At 41.2% G+C, this 18509-nt stretch overlaps 1 protein-coding gene across 4 annotated transcripts in view; it reads left to right on the forward strand.

The window, feature by feature from the left end:
- DOT1L (DOT1 like histone lysine methyltransferase) overlaps window positions 1-18509 on the forward strand; it is a 66135-nt gene that overhangs the window by 14515 nt on the left and 33111 nt on the right. For all 4 annotated transcript variants that reach the window (XM_026865226.1, XM_026865229.1, XM_026865227.1 and 1 more), the window contains exons 3-7: window positions 2420-2494; window positions 4684-4747; window positions 6339-6567; window positions 9952-10046; window positions 12732-12794. In XM_026865226.1, the coding sequence (XP_026721027.1) occupies window positions 2420-2494; window positions 4684-4747; window positions 6339-6567; window positions 9952-10046; window positions 12732-12794 (526 nt within the window). The remainder of the gene's footprint in view (window positions 1-2419; window positions 2495-4683; window positions 4748-6338; window positions 6568-9951; window positions 10047-12731; window positions 12795-18509) is intronic.

An 18509-nucleotide genomic window follows, 5' to 3' on the forward strand; every position in this document is an offset into this window, starting at 1 on the left:
TCTTGTGTCTTACTGTGCCTCAGTGAATGGATGTCTTGAGACGAGATATAAAGGAGAGCAGCAATTATAATTAGAATTTAGAAGCTCTAAATTATTTTCTAAGCTGAATTGATACTGTTGCAGTACAAATCTCCTTGTCGAGCAGACTTTGTTTTAACTTGCCACGTTCTATTCTCTTTTGAACAGAATTAAAACCGAGCAGTGATATTCAACTTTCGGTGCTTATGGCAGTCTGCATTCGGTCTTTAGAAAAGCAAGGTTAAGAAAGCATCGCCGGCATGATGTGTGAAGTTCTGGTCTTGCATATCCTCTTCCCCACCCCCCTGCCTCTTTCCTCTTGTTGCTGTGATGTTGCAGCATTGTTAGCATTTGCATTATTTGGGAATGATGTCCCTATTAGCATTCTGCTGATAGAGTTGGACCAATGTAGGGAAAACGGGAGGATAAAGGTGAAAGACAAATCTGAAGAGTAGGAAGTCAGAGTGTTCCCCAACACAGGCAGTGGTTGTGACATGGCTTGCTGTTATCTCGGCAGGATTGGGAGGTGACTTGCTGTAGAATAACTTTTATTAAACGCTAACACAAATTCCCCAAACACCTGAGGATATTAGTGTGTTATCCACGTTAGATTGTTCTTGTTAACCGTTTTAGATCTTACCATACACACTTCCCTTGTCTGAGGGCTGTACCTGCAGCAGGTGTTAGTGGTTGGATGGTGCAGATACAGGTGAAGTACAAGGAATGGTGTTGTGTCTGCATAGTCACCTGAGCTGGAAATTTGTCAGTCATGTGTGCCCTAGGAAAAGGTAGCGAGCCTTGTTTACTCCCAGCATGAGTGCGTGTATGGTAGTGTTGATAATATCACTTACATACATGAAATCCGAGCATTGTCACCTGGTCTGTGGTGGGAGAGAATGGGTAATGGGGCTAGAGCTGAGAATTTTTCTGCTAAAGAAATTTATTTTTCAAACTACAAAACCTTGACACAAGTTGCTTGACACTTGCCGCTACTACTTCCAGCTCACTTGTACTGACGTTAAGATTTTGTGCCTTGGGAATTTGTGGCATCGTTTGTCAGTATGATTATTGAGAATACCCTTTCTGAAGGGATTTAAACAGATGTAGTGCTGGAAGTGATTGCCGGAGACATCGATGCTAGTGCTTTCTGTGCCACACTAGCTGAAGGCAAGGGGAAAACTCAGAAAGCAGTTGGGCCAAAGCGGTGTTTCACAACTGTGGTGTAAGCATGACTGCAGCAAATACAGTATGTCAGAGGGCTTTCGTGCTGCCTTTGCCTGCCTTGTGCAAAGTAACCGCAACGTGGTTATGGAAGCGGTGGGTAAAAGAATGCAAAGAAGTATTTTATCTCTTCAAGCTAGTGATAAACAGCTGTTGACTGTCCATTTCTCTAACCTAAGAGAAAAAAAATTTGTAGAGATCAGTCCTAACATTTTCAGGGAGATGGGAGATATTAGTCAGAAGAGAGCCAGCCATAGATGTACAAGTTCTGGTTTTTACTTGCCTGTATTTGGTAAGGGTGAATCGTCCAGAAGGAACCAGAACTGTTGGACCTCCAGTCTTTTTTTTTTTTTTCCCCTATGAAGGAAAAACTCTGCCATTCCTATTGGAATTCATCCTATGACATGCTCTGAGGTTTTTCGATGATGAAAGTGCTTTCCCATTTTGATGCTTTTGGAGGAAACTGTGTGCAAAGCTCATGTGGCTTTTAAGATGCCTTTAAAAGGAGTTAATCTTCCTACATCCCCAAGTGAAGATCTCTTGTTCTGGGAGATGCCATTGTCAGAGGCACTGCAAGTGGGTGCACGCTTTCCATTTCCAATGGCAACAACATAGGGGCTTTGTTAACTCGCCATGTAAAAGGGATCTTTTATCAAAATAACTTTTGAGTTGCGTCAGGTAAGGTGTAAGAGCAGTTTAGAGCACTACACAGTGGAGAATATCTCTGCAATGAATGGTTGGTGCCATTGTTTTGGGGTGCTGTAGGAAATGTCTTCTCCATATTCAGGTTTATCAAAGCTTGTTCCAGTGTCAGAGTTCTTCTGAAATATTGCACTTCTGCATTACATTTTATGTTAGATTAGCATCATCCATGGCTTTGAGTATTTTTAGATGCATTGACTACGTTTATCACCTCATTTTGAAGCTGTGCCATTTCAAGAGCTTTATACTACTGCCAATGTCTACAGGCACCTTACTGTTTATTCAGCACAAATACAAACTATTGCAGCTCTCCAATTAGCATTTTGCAATAGCTGCCTTACTCCTAACAACACTGTGATCTTTCAGGTCTGCTGCAGTGTTCTGTCTTAACGTATAGCAGTGCCAGTCTAGAACTGAGACAGACTGCCTTATTGTACTTAATTGGAGATGTTTTTATTCATTACTTCTCTCGTTCCAGGTGGGTCTGTGAAGAAATCCCAGATCTCAAGCTTGCTATGGAAAATTATGTTTTAATTGACTATGATACAAAAAGGTGAGAGGAATGTTGGTTTTTATTTCCCACCAGGAGGACAGGCCAGCACAGTTTATAGTGAATCAGTTTGTAACTGGTTATTCTTAGACACTATGAACTGAAGTTTTCTTTTAGAACTGGCTTCAGACTCTGCAGAGTTATTTTGGTAGGAAATGTGTAACAGCAATATTGGCAAGGGCTGTTGGATTAAGGACATAATTGGAAACTCCACACAGCAGAAAGTTGAGCTCTGGTGTACGTTGGAATTACTCACTTCAAAACAATGATTGGTATCTGCGCTGTTGGACTGTGTCCAGTGTTAGGAATCTGAATGGCGCAGAGGTTTCTACTTTTGTAGTAACTAAGAATTCCTGTTTAGAAGGTGACATGCCAGAGCTGTCTGTCAGCGCCGTGTCCTCCGCCCCCCGTGACTGTGGGAGGTTAGCCTTCCCCGGCCCTCCTCTGGGTAGGATTAAGTGCAAATGGCATGCTCTTTGAGTGGGGGGCTAAATTAAAAGGCAAACTGTTCATAACACTCTTCTGGACAATTAGAAGTCATTTCAAAGATGCTTCTAGTTACATGTGAATAGAGGCATATTCTGACCTGCCACCTTTGTATCTGTGGAGAGGTCTGAGGTTCTGTGTATTGACTTGACTGTACTTAGACTGGAAAAATAAATGACCCTCAAGCTGCACCTTACAAAAACCTCCTTAGCTGCTTTCACGGGAAAGACTGAATTTGTTCAAGTCCACAGCATGACTAAACTTCTAGAATGAGGTTTACAGATGAAACTGCATTGCTCTAGTTAATCACTGGCTATTGTCCTGAGCACCAGTTACTGGTATCATGATCTGCTTAAGGTATTGCTTCCTCTTCTCTTCATGTCATTTTAATTGTTTCATTGCAAGACTTGTAAGTTCTTCTCTTCTGAAAAATTCAAAAGGAGGAATCAGGGTTGAGCATACCTTTTCATCACATCTGTTAACTGGGATTTGTGGATTACTCACGACGACTGCAATGCTGTAACTTCTGTAGTTCTGGCATCCTCACTGGGCATGTTTAACTGGGCAGCATCAGTGTGGTTGGTAGCAGTACCAAATAAGAGAAACCTGACTATTCCCAGAAGTTATATCCCACTTACCTTTCTGTACCTTTTCAGGGAAATCATAAACCTGTAATTTTGGTGTGGTTTTAATCTTTTTACTTCCTCTGAAAAAATGAGTCAGAAAAATTACTTGTAGCAGATAGACTGACACATGGATGTGAATGAAAAACAGCGGATTATAGAAACGCATGCGCTGTGCGGAGAAAGGCCCATTTCAGCCTCTTGCTTTGTCTTAGTGTGGAATTAAACATGGGCAGTTGAAAGCTTGACGTGGAAGTCAGCAGTACTCCTCAGAGGTGTCCTAGCCAGTGTGATTGTAATGAGGATCACAGGAGACTGAAGAGCCACTTCCTTCTGATGTCCCCTGGTCCCCCCTGCCTCCTGATTTGGGGGTGGCTGTGATTTAATTATATTATGCCTGTAAATTTTTTTTTTTTTTTTTTTTTTTTTTTTGCTGCTGTTTTGTGGGTCTGATTACGTAATGAATGATGTTCCTAGTAATATCTTTTCTTCCCTGGCCTGAGATGAATTTATTTAATCCTCTCAGCTTCTGTCATTAAGGCATCTGCCTCAATTGACTGTAATCCCAACCGACCCATGAAGCAGTTGGTGTGCTGTTCTGATGGGTGAAATTTTTGATTGTGTCCTGCGTCTCTCTGCATTTTCAGTTCCAGAGCTAATTTCTAGAAAAATATCTACTTGTCTCGGGACTGATTATCATGGAGAGATGATGGAACGAAGGAGAAAAATTTACAGATGACTTAAATTTCTGTGCAGCTGAGAATATGGAAAAGAATTAATGGACTATGAGAATACAAAACTTTCTAGTAAATCATACTTTGAGTTCAGTCCTTTTTCCATTAATTAAAGAAACCAACATTATTTGTCATGTACTCCTGAACTACTAGGGAATTTTTTTAAAAGGAAACTGTACACAAAATCCTGAAGCCTTGTATGTATTTACATGTTTTGCAAGAAACAAACCCTAAATAGCCACCTACTTACAGTGTATATGGTGACAAAAAAGCACAAGGTTGTACCTTCAAACCTGCCTTTTAGAGCTTTCTTTTTGAAACTGACCCTGCGTTCTTTCTCCCCACGTAGCTTTGAAAGCATGCAGAGGCTTTGTGACAAGTACAACCGAGCCATCGATAGCATTCATCAGTTGGTACGTATTTACCTTTGTTCCACGCTGTCGTGTTTATCTAGCTGTTTTGAGTTCACGTGTAGTGAATAATATCCAGAAAGCAGCGACTTAACTGTTGTGCTAGGTTGTATGTGTTAGTCTAGTTGCCTTGCCAATGTTCAGCACTTAACGTTCTTTTGGAGACTGAAGCCTGATATTAAACTTCATTTTTTTTTTATCACACCTGGGCAGTTAAGGAGTTAGCATTGGAGGGACGTTCTTATAGTAAGAAAAGAAAAATTTGTTTTCTTTTCCCAAATTGCAGATTTGTAAACTATTACTCTTTAGTGCGCGCTTCTGGCACCGTTATTTTGGCACTTTGGAATAGCTAAGTTATCTTTAGGGGGAAGAAAAGATTTCTCTGCATTTAGCATGTAGATGTTTCACGGGGATTTATCGTATAGATTTACTTTCGCATGGGGACATCTGTGGCTTATGGGTACTTAAATAATCCATATGAGCTCTCCTGTGTATTGTGGAAGTGATCCATGGCTTAGGAATTTCCTTGCTTGCCACTCGGTTCAGCTGCTCTGTTCTGTGGGATCACTCTGGCAAAACTAGAACGTTATCTCTTTTCAGTCCAATTTAATGAGCTTTTTGGTTTTCTTACCCCTATAAATGTTTGAACTGGAACAAGCAAAACATGAACGATGAATGAATGTTGCTATTCTGTTTAATTTTGAAATATAGGTGCATTTTTTTCTTTGCTGTGCTTGTGGGAATTATCTGAGGTGTGCAATATTATGGCCACAAGATTTTTTTGCCAGGCTTTCTTTCACTTTGTGGGCCTACAACTCCCTAAAATTTGTGGTTTTTTGGATTCGGGCATCTTCACGTGCTAAAAATAGCTAAAAATTTGAAGCTATTCATCATTTGCAGTTGCTGTTTGAAATGACAAACCTGATTGGGTTCATCTTCTTGCCCATCTGAGTCTCAGAGGAATGTTCAGGAGGGATCCTGGAGTGGTGGTTGTTTGTTTTATTTTTTGCTTTTTTTTCCTTATCAAAGGGAGAGGTAAACATTTCTGAAACTTAACAACTTTTATGTTTAGGACAGATTTTTTTCTGAAGAAGAGAGGAAGCTTGATTTCCATCTCTTTCCTGCCACTCCCTGTTTGAGTACATATGATCCCTCCCACCCTACAGTTCCTGAAGGAAAAACTAAACTCCTCATAGGTTGACAGTACAGTTAACATCAGTTCAGCGGTGATCAGTAAATAAAAAATGAGTGAATAAACTTCTGCACGTACTCCAACTATATTCAGTATTAAACTTTACATTGCCTATTGATTTTTACATCTCTTTAATTTCCCTTTTACCACCTATTTCCAGCAGGCATATTTGAAATCGCCCATTAGTTGAGGTGAGACAAAGTAGAGAGCAATCGGTGTTGCGCGGTTTCTTTAGCATTGTTCACTGTTTTCACCTTTAGGGAGCACTGGCAGACCAGCTTGTGAGAGAGGGGATGGGAGAGAATTTCTCTCATTTCGATGTTATGCCAATCCAGCCTTGTTTTGGTGACGTTTACTTGCCTTCACGTTGGTTCATCTCTTCTTCTTGCCCTTAACTTTTAGTGGAAGGGAACCACCCAACCGATGAAACTGAACACTCGTCCCTCCAACGGGCTCCTCCGGCACATCCTGCAGCAAGTGTACAACCACTCGGTGACTGATCCAGAGAAACTTAACAACTATGAGCCCTTTTCCCCAGAGGTTTACGGAGAAACTTCCTTTGATTTAGTGGCCCAAATGATAGATGAAATTAAAATGACGGAGGATGATTTGTTTGTTGACTTGGGTAGTGGTAAGTGACCAATAACTGAACTGGGTTTTCTCTTTCTCTTTTTGCTTGCTGTTTTTTCCTTTCTTTAAAAAAAAAAAAAGGGAAATTCACATTTGGAAAGGAAATCAGGACTAAGGATTTTGTTACAGGATTAACCACCTTTTCTAGATAATCCCCAGTGATGCTTCTGCTTTTTATGACAAGATTAGACCAAACAGACATCTCAGACATTCTTCCCTGTGGTGTTAGTGAAATGTTGGCCTACAAATACAATAAACCGTTGTTACAGAAAACTCTTGGTTTCTGTTGCTATTGGTGGATACGCTTACAAAGAAGAAACTATTAAAAATGATGCTTGAAAGAGAACAATAGCAGTTCCATTTCTAAGGATTCATCTGTTTTCAGTGGATTCAGTTTATGCCCTCCATATCTAAAAATGTGATGTCTTGACCCTTCCCATGGCAGTGTGAAACATTTGGTGGGGAATCTGAAAATTAAGCACTCTTTTTTTTTTTTTTTTTTTCTTGACATACTTTTCAGTGTGTCAAAGAAAGGTTTATAGTTCGCTCTTACCAGCTGCTTTGTGAGACCCCACAAAATCTAGCTTACAATCTACAACTGCATCTTGCGAACAGGTTAGATTTTTAAAAGAAAATGGATGGTTTTAGTTGGTAAAGAAATCGGACATGACTCAAACACATGTGGAAGTGATATACTGAGTAAGAAGATGGGTGTTCTTCTTTTTGTTGCTAAAACCTGGTTCAGAGCAGGAAAGGAGTAGTAAGAATTTCCCCTTTTACTGGATAGGTTGTAAAGTTTTAAACGAAGTATGTTTCTGTTTTGTTGCTGGTATGATAAAGAACTTATGGAGAAAAAGATTTAAAAATACATTCTGTTGTTAAAAAGCAAATATATTTTAAAATTAAATACAGCAGGACTGCCATTCCCTCCCAAAACTTAATACCTCTCCAGTCAGGGGGGGGAAAAAAAAATCACTAAATTTTTTTTTTTTACCCCCTTCTTCCCTCAGTGGGACTGGTGTGAAATGTCCTGTTTCAGTGAGTTATGTACATATGAGACATTTAGAAAGCCATTAGATCTGACAAACTGTTTTCCACCTGGAAGAAAAAAATTGCCATAGATGCTCACAATTGTTTGTTCAGGAAGGCAGAAGAAGATCGTATCTGAAGTCCTGTAGTGCTGCTGATTATGTAGTAAGCTCAATTGTTAGATACTTTTACCTGCTCTCATCAGAAATAAAATCAGGTATTTATTGCTAACCTCCCCACTTTAATCTTGGAGATTGACCAACAGTATAAAAATTCAGAGTCTAAAAGCCTGTATGAAAGGAGCGGTTTAAATTCAGAAGCCTTTGGCTTTTAATGCTTGGAGCACTGAAACAATTAGAACCAGAACATAGTTGTTAAGTTTGTAGTGAAGGAGCGAATTTTTTGTAAATTGTAATCAATGCAGTATTGAGTGCAGCGTAAATGAAAACACTGTCATAGCATATTATTCCTATCCATAAATAATGCTGTTCCAGTAACTACACACATACAGCGGTGGCTGAACAGCAGGGCTAAACCCCCACCAGGATGCTGTGGCTGTTCTTGTTAGTTTTGTGTGTGATGCCAGGAATATGTGTCTCCTTGCAGGAGGAATTTCTGGAGGTATGCATCATCATTAGGCAAACTGAAATTACAATACAGTTAAGTTCTCACAAAGAAAGACGAGATTAATAACTTTTTATGCAGTATCATGTGATATCTGACAGTGCAGGCTGTTCCTGATCCTCCCTTTAGTCTTTGTCTTTCTCGCTCTTCATAAATAAGAAACAGCAAACCAGTTCTGCCTCAGATCTTTGATTGTCCATGATTTCCCCCCCCTGCAGAAATTTGTACGTCCATATTTGCATGTGTCTAAAATATGCATGTGTATGCAAAACGGGAACTGGCAAAAAAAACCTCCAAAACAACAACAACAACAACAAAAAAACCCCAAACCCCAACAACAAAACCCCCTGTCAGCACTCCAGTTCTCATTGTGCCAGACAACATTATAGTGGTAATGGTTTAAATGCAGGAGTTCCACCCCTTCAATTACCAGTGCCGCTTCCTGCCGGCAGCCAATGAAATGGAAAACAGCAATATGTTTTCTGTGCAAATGGGCTATCCTCTTAGCTTCACCCTTGTTTCCCATGTGGTCATCTTGCAGAATGATTAAGTGCACTGGTGAGACAAGAATGCGTTTTGTGTTCGTCATAGACAAGAGATGCACCAATTGAGTTTGAATATTGGATGTTTTAAGAAAATCTTAAGTGGCTGCTTTAATGAATGTGGAATGACATTAGCGTCTGCAAAACATGGGTTGCTCATACAGAGAGAAGTCTAATGAATATTTTTTTTTTTTCTCTTTTTAACATAAGCTGGGGTGGGGGAGAGGGGATGTGTTCAGGCAAGGTGTAGAAATGGCAGCTAATTACTGCTGGCAGCATCTAATGCAAAGTGGAATTCGGAGTGATGGGAAGTTCATGCATTTTTAAGTAATACTTAGTCTTGCCAGTATAATGGTTGCTTCTGAAATTGCATGTTGAACCCTATAATATTAGTATTATGAAAGTAGTATTCTAAACTATCTCGTATATAAACATGTTCTCAGACTTTGTGCTGCATTTTGTAGTGAAAATCAGCATAAATATTGCTAGACTATGACAAACATTTTAGCCAATCTTTAAATTAATGGTGCAGGTACGTGACCAACAAGGTTTTGTTTTGGGACGTGGTAGAGTTTGTCTAACAGTTTGTTTTATTTACTTAAATCGTGAACGACAATGTAAAACCTGTAGGTTTGATGAAATGCATCTAGAATTTATGGACAAAAAAATGAAAATACAACTTTTCTGAAACCTGTGTGAATTTGTAAAAACAACCCTGTTATATTTAATAACAGTAGCTGTTAATAATTATCAATACAAAAATTATCAATACAATCAATATTGTAATCATGCTATTATCATAAAAAGTGCTTGATATATTGAAAAATGTGAACATCAGAACTACAGCACTAGAAATTCTTTTCTGTAGGACAGTTGACATTGCACTGCTCACTTTCCAGTTAGGATGTAAACCCTTTTTACTGCAAACCAGGTTCTTAATATTTCACATCTTGTAGGGAAATGGGACTTTAGTACCGCGCGTTGCCTTGAATCTGCTTTTCAGTTGAGAGGTGGGCAGAGTTCATACGGGAACTGTCAGACCCAACTGGGAGTTGAAACCGTAGCCTGAAGCCTGGTCCCACGGATTACCTGCATTTTTCCTGTTGGCCTTTGCTCTGAAAGCTCTTATCTCCTCTTGCAGTGGTTTTCTACTGAAACTTGTTCTTGGGTTTGTTTTTGCTTTCCCGTAGGTGTGGGTCAGGTGGTGCTTCAAGTGGCTGCAGCCACAAACTGCAAACATCACTATGGTGTGGAGAAAGCTGATATTCCAGCCAAATATGCTGAGGTGAGTGGTTTTGAAGCGAGTGGGGTGTGTGTGTGTCTCGTTTGAAGGCTAACTCAGTGGTTCAGGATTACTGTTAATTGCTGTGCAAGAAGAAAAACAGAGTTTCAGTCCTAGTTGCTTTTGCTTCTGGGGTCAGTAAGGCCTGGAGCACAGCAGGCTTGGGGAAGGAAGTGTACGTCTAGTAGCTTGCTAGTAGTGCTTGTGGAGTGAACAGAAGGAGCATTTGCATGTGTCTGAAGTGACTTCAGGACCAGGAGACGTAAAGCTGTTTGAACAGCAGTGCTGTAGAACCTCTTTAAAAGGAAGTGCAGTGTAAGCTTCACCTAAACACCCGCATGGTTCTGTGCCTAATAAAGGGCTTCCAGAGACCACAGCATTAAGCAAATCTAGGAATGGATTCAAGAACAAGTAGTTCTTAAAAAAAAGTTTTAAAGGCTCTGTTTCTGCTTGTGGTAGTGATGCACCTTTTTGGTGTCCTGAAGCTGAAGTTCAGCTTAGTTATTAAACTCTTGTAGGCTAATTGATGAAGCCTGTGTTGTGTATCTGGTTAATAACTGCTTAGTAGGCACCTAAATGAAGTCTTACTATAAGAAAGCCGTAAGGTTTAGTCAGGCGTGCAGTTTTCTTTACACTCCTTTTAATTCTGTGCCAATGGGGGCACACAAAGATAATCAGTTCCAAGGCAAACCTAGAAGGCAAATGAGCTACAAGCAAACAATAAAGGTTAGTCATGCCTTACCATAAGAAGTTTAGTTTCTTTAGTAGACTGAACAGAAACTTATCCCTCCATATTGTTAAAACAAGCTGACTCAGTCTGTACAGGCTAGAAAATTATAACTTAGGAAGGCAGGGGGGAAAAAAAAAAAAAAATCCTTGATCCTCCTTTTCAGTGGTGTGGGCAAAAATGCATAAACACAGTGGTGAAGAGAATCAGACAAGGATCTAAAAATCCATTTTGTTTCCCCTGCCATGACCCAGTGGAAATTTCCAACTGGAGTGCTCTTCACAGTCCCTCCATGTGAGCGTTCCAGTTTCATTTGGGAGTCACTTGCAAGGCCTGGACTCCTGTCTGTGTTTACTAGTAAACTTAAAGATCAGTGTTAAAGAGGGAAAGTTAAATTTTTCACTTTCACTAATGCCAGGTCATGTCATTGTGCAAACAGGCTTCAGTGAAAATGGTTAGCAAACAACAAAAATGACCCCCGAGTTGAATACTAGGAGTATTAACTCATGGCGTACCTTCAGTTTCAGAAGGACACCAGTTCATACTGATTACGGGATGAACAAAATGTACTGCACTGTTCTTCTGGTTACAGACAATGTCCTGTCAGGTTTAACAACCGAACAGCTGCTGCAGAGTCAGAAGATGGGAAGCTGCCTGTGTGCAGCTAATCTGCCTTGTGCTATGTGTAATGGACCAGTTTTCCTCCCCATCTCTGACAAACATTTGTGGCAGGGTTTGGATTAAGTTTCTAGTTAAGATTGGCTGTGGCAACACATCTCTGGTTACTATGCTAATTAATGCAGATGACTTTGAAAAGCTTCAGCTAAAGAGGAAGAATGTTAGGGATTTGTTTTTATGGAGCTGTCTTAAAAAAAATCAAAATGTAAGTTCATCCAGTATATGAAAATACTGAAGATTTTTGTGAGTTATCCTACAAAGGTTTGGAGTGCTTCTGAAATGTAAAGAATTTTAAAGCACATCTGTCAACACACACAGTTTTATTGACCTGCTGGTGCAGGTATCCACCATCTCAGAGTTGTTAGTGAAGCCAGAGTTTCTGCTGTGCTTCTCTCCCTTATCTCCTGTCCCTGCTAACTCCAAATTTGGAGTCAAATCCTAAAGATCAGGAGTTTTTGTTTTTTTTTTTCAGTCTTCCAAGACACTTGAGTTTCTTTTTTCAAATGGGTTGTATAAATGTAACTGCCCCTCTAAAGTAATGACCCATGCTGCATATTGTCAGTTTATGTAGATGGGGATGAGATTTTTGTAAATGTGGAGATGCATATTCGTAAGGCACCAGGCTATCTTGATGTACGGGGTTTTTGGGTTCATTTCTCCTATATGTGGGCAATGGAAAACTAGTGCCAGCTCCGTGGTGGGGTAGCAGCAGCCTTCCATCCTCTGGAGCCCCAGTCTGTTTAGCTGTAGTTTGAAGCGTTCTTTCTGGTCTGACAAGTGTGATGCTCCTTCTGTTTGCTGTTGTAGTGCTTCGCACGCTGCTTTCTCATTCACCCCAGCAGACCCGTCTTTATCCTGTTTGTTCTTCTCCTATCTGGGCTTGGGCTGCACTCAGTGCCTCCTACTCGCTGTGGGATTATGTACCACAACACAGTAGCTACTTAAGGTTGCACCATTTTTAGTTCTGAGCTGTGTTACCTCAGATTGCCTGGCTTATAAGATATAACTTTGATGAAAAAGGGGGAGAGGAGATGTCAGCTTTGACTTGGCCCAGATGAAGAAAATTTGGTTGTTTTTTTTTTTTTTTTTTAAAGGAAACTAAACTATAGTGGTTGTTTGTCTGCCTATTGTTTGTGTTAATGGTAAAAAAAACCCCCAAACTAAATCTAAAACTCTTGAGGATCAGTGAACACTGTCAGAGCTGCATATCCTCTTACTGCTGTGTAACTGGTAACATGAGATGTCCTAATAGGTGGTTTTGTTTTTTTCTCTCTCTCTTCTAGACGATGGACAGAGAGTTCAGAAAGTGGATGAAATGGTATGGGAAAAAACATGCAGAATACACAGTGAGTGAAATTCAGCTGAAAAACTTTGTGATCCATGCTGATGTGCAGAATTTGCAAAGTCCTCTTCAGCCTTTCGCCAGCCAAGCAGCAGTATGAGCCGTATCTGCTTCCTGGCTTTTATCTTGATCCCGAGGATGGTGTTCTCCAAGGCATCCTCCCAGGCCTCTTCTCATGTCTTGCTTGACATGTGGTATGGTGTTATTGGGAACACTTTCAGGTCTTTTCAGAAGCTCTTGGAAGATTTATTCTTCTGAAACGTTGTTTTAACTGGGGCTGCCATGTGTTTTCTGTTTGTATTTAATGTATTAAATATTCTACTCCCCCCTCCCATGGTGTGGGGGTGTTGCTGGGTAGATATTGAAAATGGCAGCTCCTCCTTGAGTTTCTGAAATCTCCTGCTTGAAACAAAAGCGGAAGCTTTGGCTCTGCAGGCAGGTGAAGGTGCGGTCCCTTGGGAGAGGTGACGGAGGGAATGGGATGGTGGGGGTTTCAGCGCTGGGGAGCGTGGGGTTGAAGTTCTAGATGAATGCCAGCACTGAGATCAGCACAGAAAACTCTAGGACCACTTAACAGGATAGAAAATTTGTAGGTGGAGGGAAGGGGTGGGTTGTGGGCTCAGGAATTATGGGTAGTTCTGGTTTGGAAAGGATTGGAATTAGATCCTCTGAGGGTGGAGCTAGAGCAGGAGTGGTAAATGGATCGTCACGGGGCATCTCTCTACCTGGGGCTGGGGACATGTCTTCAAATAGCTTTCCCCTTCCTCCAAACATTACTTAGCCATTGTGAATGTGTTTTCCACTCTGTAATGATAGCGTGAAGCATGTGCAGTCTTGTGTCATTCCTTCCTCCTTTCCTTTTCTCCCCTTTCTTAAATGTCATTAAGAAAATCTGCTCCCTAGTTAATCACTTTCCAGTGAGGAAATGCATATAATCATAGTACAATAGGAGCTCATGGCAGTTTCGACAATACATCTATTTATGCTTTTCCTACCACTTTTCCTATGGTCAAGGAAGAGACTGGATGGATCAGGGTTGTTCCCTAATTGCCTGGAGAAGCTGGGTCACTCTTTCCTGCTCAGAAGTTGCAGTTAGCAGTGTGCACTGCAGTTGAAGTGCGAGCAAGTGTTTGGAGAACTACTTCTTCATTTTCCTTTTGTGCAGAGCCATTATCGCTGTGTTACCGGAATGGTTTGAACCACATGGCTTTCAGCCTTCCAGCAGTGAAGGATCAAATGGCAGGTCTTAGATGGCCAGCCTTTATTTCCCAATTTTCTGTGTCTGCTGGGATTCCTGGTGCTCTTTAGAGGGCTTATTTTGTAAGGAAGGATGCTACAACTCTCCCTTTGGGAAGCAGGCTGGAGAAGGTGATAGTGCCACCTGCCTCCGTGCGCTTTCTTCCTGAAATGCCTTTACTGTATAGCGTGATTTTCTTCAGAGGGATGCTGGGCCTGCTGAGGGACTAGTTTGTAGCAGGATTGATATCAGGCTGCTAACTCTTTCCTGCTGTGGAAACACTGTGAATGCTTTACTTTTCATGAAGTGGCCATATGGCATTTTTCCATTGTGTCACCCAGCTGGCATTACATGAAAGGAATTGTTACTGAAGATACTCTGCTTATGAGCTGTGTAATTTAAAGAATAGGATAGGAACTTGGACTAAAATATTGAAAGCATATTGATTGCCGTAGGCAGCGAGCATTTCCATATTGTGCATTCCAAGTGACAGAGTCTGGTACTATATTGAAACAAAGCTACTTATTTTTTGCTAGGTTCTTTGGCTTTCATACCTCTGTTTTCTGAATAGTGTTCAGAGTCAAATCTCTCTTGAGTATGCAGTCTGCTTTTCTGGGAAGAGCTGAACGCTTGCAGTGCTTCTTGTCTTAAGGAAAGTTGGTTTCCTATCACCTTGTTGTAGTGATTCTTGAAGATAGATTTTGTTTTTTTACAGGTAGACACACAGGGCAGATTTTATTTCGTTTTCATTGCTTCATCAAACATCCTAGGCTTACATTTGCATTTTTTTTCCCCCAACAGTATACTTTCTTTAGTTAAGTCCTTAGCATCTCTGTAGGTGACTTATTGTTAAACAGAGAGAAAACTTGTCTCATAATGCAGCTAGAAGACACTGGAAGGCACAGACTTAAAAGCCTCTGATCTTTATCTTTCCGGAAAACAACTTTGTCCCTGAAAAATGCTTAGTGGGGGTCCTAAAATTACAAATGTTAGAGACAAAATAAGCACAAATTGAAAGTCTGTTATCAGCAGAGCTTAACTTGCGAATTCCACTCTAATGTTTTAGGCAGTCATATGAAAAATAAATATTTTGAGAAGAATAAAGTGGTGGAGGAGGGAAGATTGGCAGAAGTTCAGTGGGAAGAAGTCTCAGATCCCACCTGCAGCTTTGTCTGAATAATGTGGACGGTGGTTTTGACTTCATGCATGTAACAGCTGCCTTGCTGTAAAAGTATAAATTGTGGTACATAAGGCAGCAATAAATCCTGGAGTTGAGCCTGCAGGGTTGGCTTTTTTTTTTTTTTTTAAACAGCCAAGAGTCTAGTATGACTATAGTTTTCTAATACAAATGGATTTGGATTTCTCACTGAAAAGTGATCTGCTGCTTGTCAAGTCTTGTCTTTTAGCGTTGTTTTGGTGAGGCAACAGGTGATTGCCCTTACCAGCCATCAGATTCACTTCCTCACCTTCCCCACAGAAATATTCTTGTTACAGCTGGAAGTTCTGAGCTTGGACACATGAATTCTGATGAGCAAGGTCTAGTGTCAACACTTAGCATAAAGCCTGATTGTCCGGGTGTATTTCCATTCTGTTTTGTCCCAGTAGAAAAAAGTCCCTTTTGACAAATGGTTCCATATCAAATACACAGTCAGGCATGTTCAGATCTGGTTAGTAAAACGGAATGTGTGCGCAGTCACTTTCAGGTGATAATTGCCTGTTAAACTTCTCCAGGAGCCAGTGGCAAAGTGTCCCGAGGCATGTTGCATGCCTGAGGCTTCTACAGCTGCTAGGAACTAACTGGTCATCACTGCAGCTTTAGAGTGGGAGGGTTCAGTTGGAGTGGGAGAGGAGTGGGAGAAAGGTTGCTCATCATAGTCTGGATTGTAAATCTCTTGATCTCCAGCTATTGTAGGTAATGGTATCTCATAATCCTGTTAAATACACTGAGTTTCATTTTAAATGATGAGCTGTTCGATCTCGTGATTCTAATTGGAAAAAAAAAAATCATCACAAGAGTAACACTTTCTGATAAGAATCTTTCTTCGTTTTTTGCATCCAACTGATGTGTTTCATTTTGCTATAAATATTTACATCCCTGTGCTATGGTTGTATGGTGGTTGATATCTAATTCCTGATCAGTTAGGGATAAGCATATTCTTTGCTAGTCTTCTCTTTTGCATTTGTAGGGAATGCGTTATATTTCTAGGACTTTTCATCATCAAAAAATGATGCTTCAGCTTTTTGGACTAGAATGTCCCACTTCGAACACATCTCACTTTGTTTCAGCTCCTTTAATCTTCTTGTTTCTCTTCCCATGGAACTGAGAAGTTTCCAAGATTAGCCTTGCCCCATTCTTTTCAAGAAAACTGTTGTCTGAGGGAAACAGGAGACTTTTCTAAGGTCATTAGGCCTAGATAATTAGAGAGTCTTTCTTGGGGAATTTCTGCACATGTGCAGTCATCAAATTAAAAAGTGGTATTGCAATTAAGAGGCAGATGGGTTTTCATGGTTTCTAACTGTAAATATCCTCATGTGGCCTCAAAATCAGAGCCATCTCCAGGTATCTAGGGCACAATGCTGAGAGTGCCATGTAGCAGAAAGTGCTTAAGTATTCTTCCTTGCATACCCTTGAAGAAAGTTTTCAGTGTCCTCAGTGCCTACTACCTGTTGTACCCCTCTGCTAGGGGAAGATATTCTTCCAGCCATAGGTTAGAGTAGTTCTCTGCAAGTGCAGTTGGCAGTAACTCATTGAACCTCTGCTGAAGACAAGGATTTGTTTTGGTTTTGTTTACTCGGGGCTGTTTTAACAGAATACCTTCCCCCATTCCATAAAGGATTGTTTTAGCAGTAGGTGGGAATCATCAAGTCTTCAAAATAAGTGCAGGAAAAGCACAGGTCAGCCTTGCTAAAGGCTGAGATTTTGGCTGGATGGACACTCATGCTGTCTGCTCAGAGGAAACCCCAGTAGCTTCCAGTTGCTGAAGATGCTCTGTGCTTCAGCCCTGGGGATTCCAGGTGATTTTGGGTTGGGCATAAATCAGTGGAAGCCTGGCTTCTGTAAGCTTCCAGGCTTGTCTCTGATGGTGTTTGGGGTGTCCTGTCTGGCTTGTTTTCCTGGAAATCTCTGTTCTGAGCAAAAGCAGAGTGATCTGTTTAGGAGCTTCAGTCTCTGTTATTGCCTGATACCAGCTGCTGGTTTGTGGGGATAACTGGCATCACCTTTACTTAAAAACTTCCATTGCCTAACAGTACACTGCAGCTGAGGAAAGGGCAAGATAGCTGTTTGTCCCAGATATTTTTGAATGCCCTATTTCAGCGGGAAACCTGATGTTTTGGTATTTGAAAAGCCCTCCAAACGTCCCCTGTGGCTTTGAAATGATGCCACATTTTGGAGGTTTGGATTCATGCCTCCAGTTATTTTTGAAAAGAACAGGAACCTAAAAATAACCATGTGTACTTTTCCAGGCAGAAATGACTGGTTTTTGTGAGCCAAGTGTTTGCATGGAGGCTGCTGGAATGAGGCATTCTGCGTGTGAATTTATGGCTTTGTGTAGCCGGTCAAACAGAGCGTTACCAGAGAGACTCCCAGCCCGGTGCTGGGGCGAGAAGGAAGCCCTCCTCTGCAGCAGAGGGGCTTGACCTTCATAAACTGTTGCTCTGCTACGTGATGAATGCGCACCCGCTGGAGTGTACCTCTTGTTGCTTCCCCCGGGCGGTGACCTGCTGGTTTTCTTCGAGTTACAGGAAGAGTTACAGGAATCAGATGCCGTTGAGCCTATTTCTGCAGTCTCTGTAGAGCAAATTTATCTGTTTGAAAAACCTGAATAAAAACCTGTTTTGGCTTCTAAATTTAGAAACAATGCAGGCTGGCAGCTCTCTGAAGCGGATTTCACTGAGCTAATTATCCTTTTAGATAAAGCACGTCTCCTGCATTGTCTAATCAGATGAAAATATCTGCATTACAGATGGTCCCTTCCATTCATTATTCACTGAGGAGATTAAGTTTCGGAGAGAGAGGAGGAGCACGAGGGGGTGGGGACACTGGTGGGAAGAGATTGAGTGCATCCCCGGGGCTGTCACCGCTGCTTTGCACCCCCATGATCATGATGGACCATGTTGTTCTGCTGGTTGAGCTACTGCAGCCCTTGGCCAGGAGTTAGCTGGAGTTTCCTTGCCAGTTCTTGTTTCACTCTCAAAATTATTTTAAACCACAGAGTTGACGGGGATTTTGTTGGATTCCCCGTGTCAGTTGATGGGGAAGGCCTGACTTTCCTCCTTTCAGGCCGTCATTTATTGATCATTGCTCCCCAAGTACAGTAGGAGAAGAAACTGGTTGTTAGGAGTCCGATAGCTCTTCTGTGCTGTTTTGGATGTAGCAGACCACTGGTCCAGGAATCACTGTCTTGCTTCCAGAGGGGAAAAAATAACCAATTTTCTCCCAACCACAGTTGACCGTCGGGTTATTTCTATACTCCAGTATTT

The sequence above is a fragment of the Athene cunicularia genome, assembly GCF_003259725.1.
Source record: "Athene cunicularia isolate RWA chromosome 28 unlocalized genomic scaffold, athCun1 chr28_part2, whole genome shotgun sequence".
Lineage (NCBI taxonomy): Eukaryota > Metazoa > Chordata > Aves > Strigiformes > Strigidae > Athene > Athene cunicularia.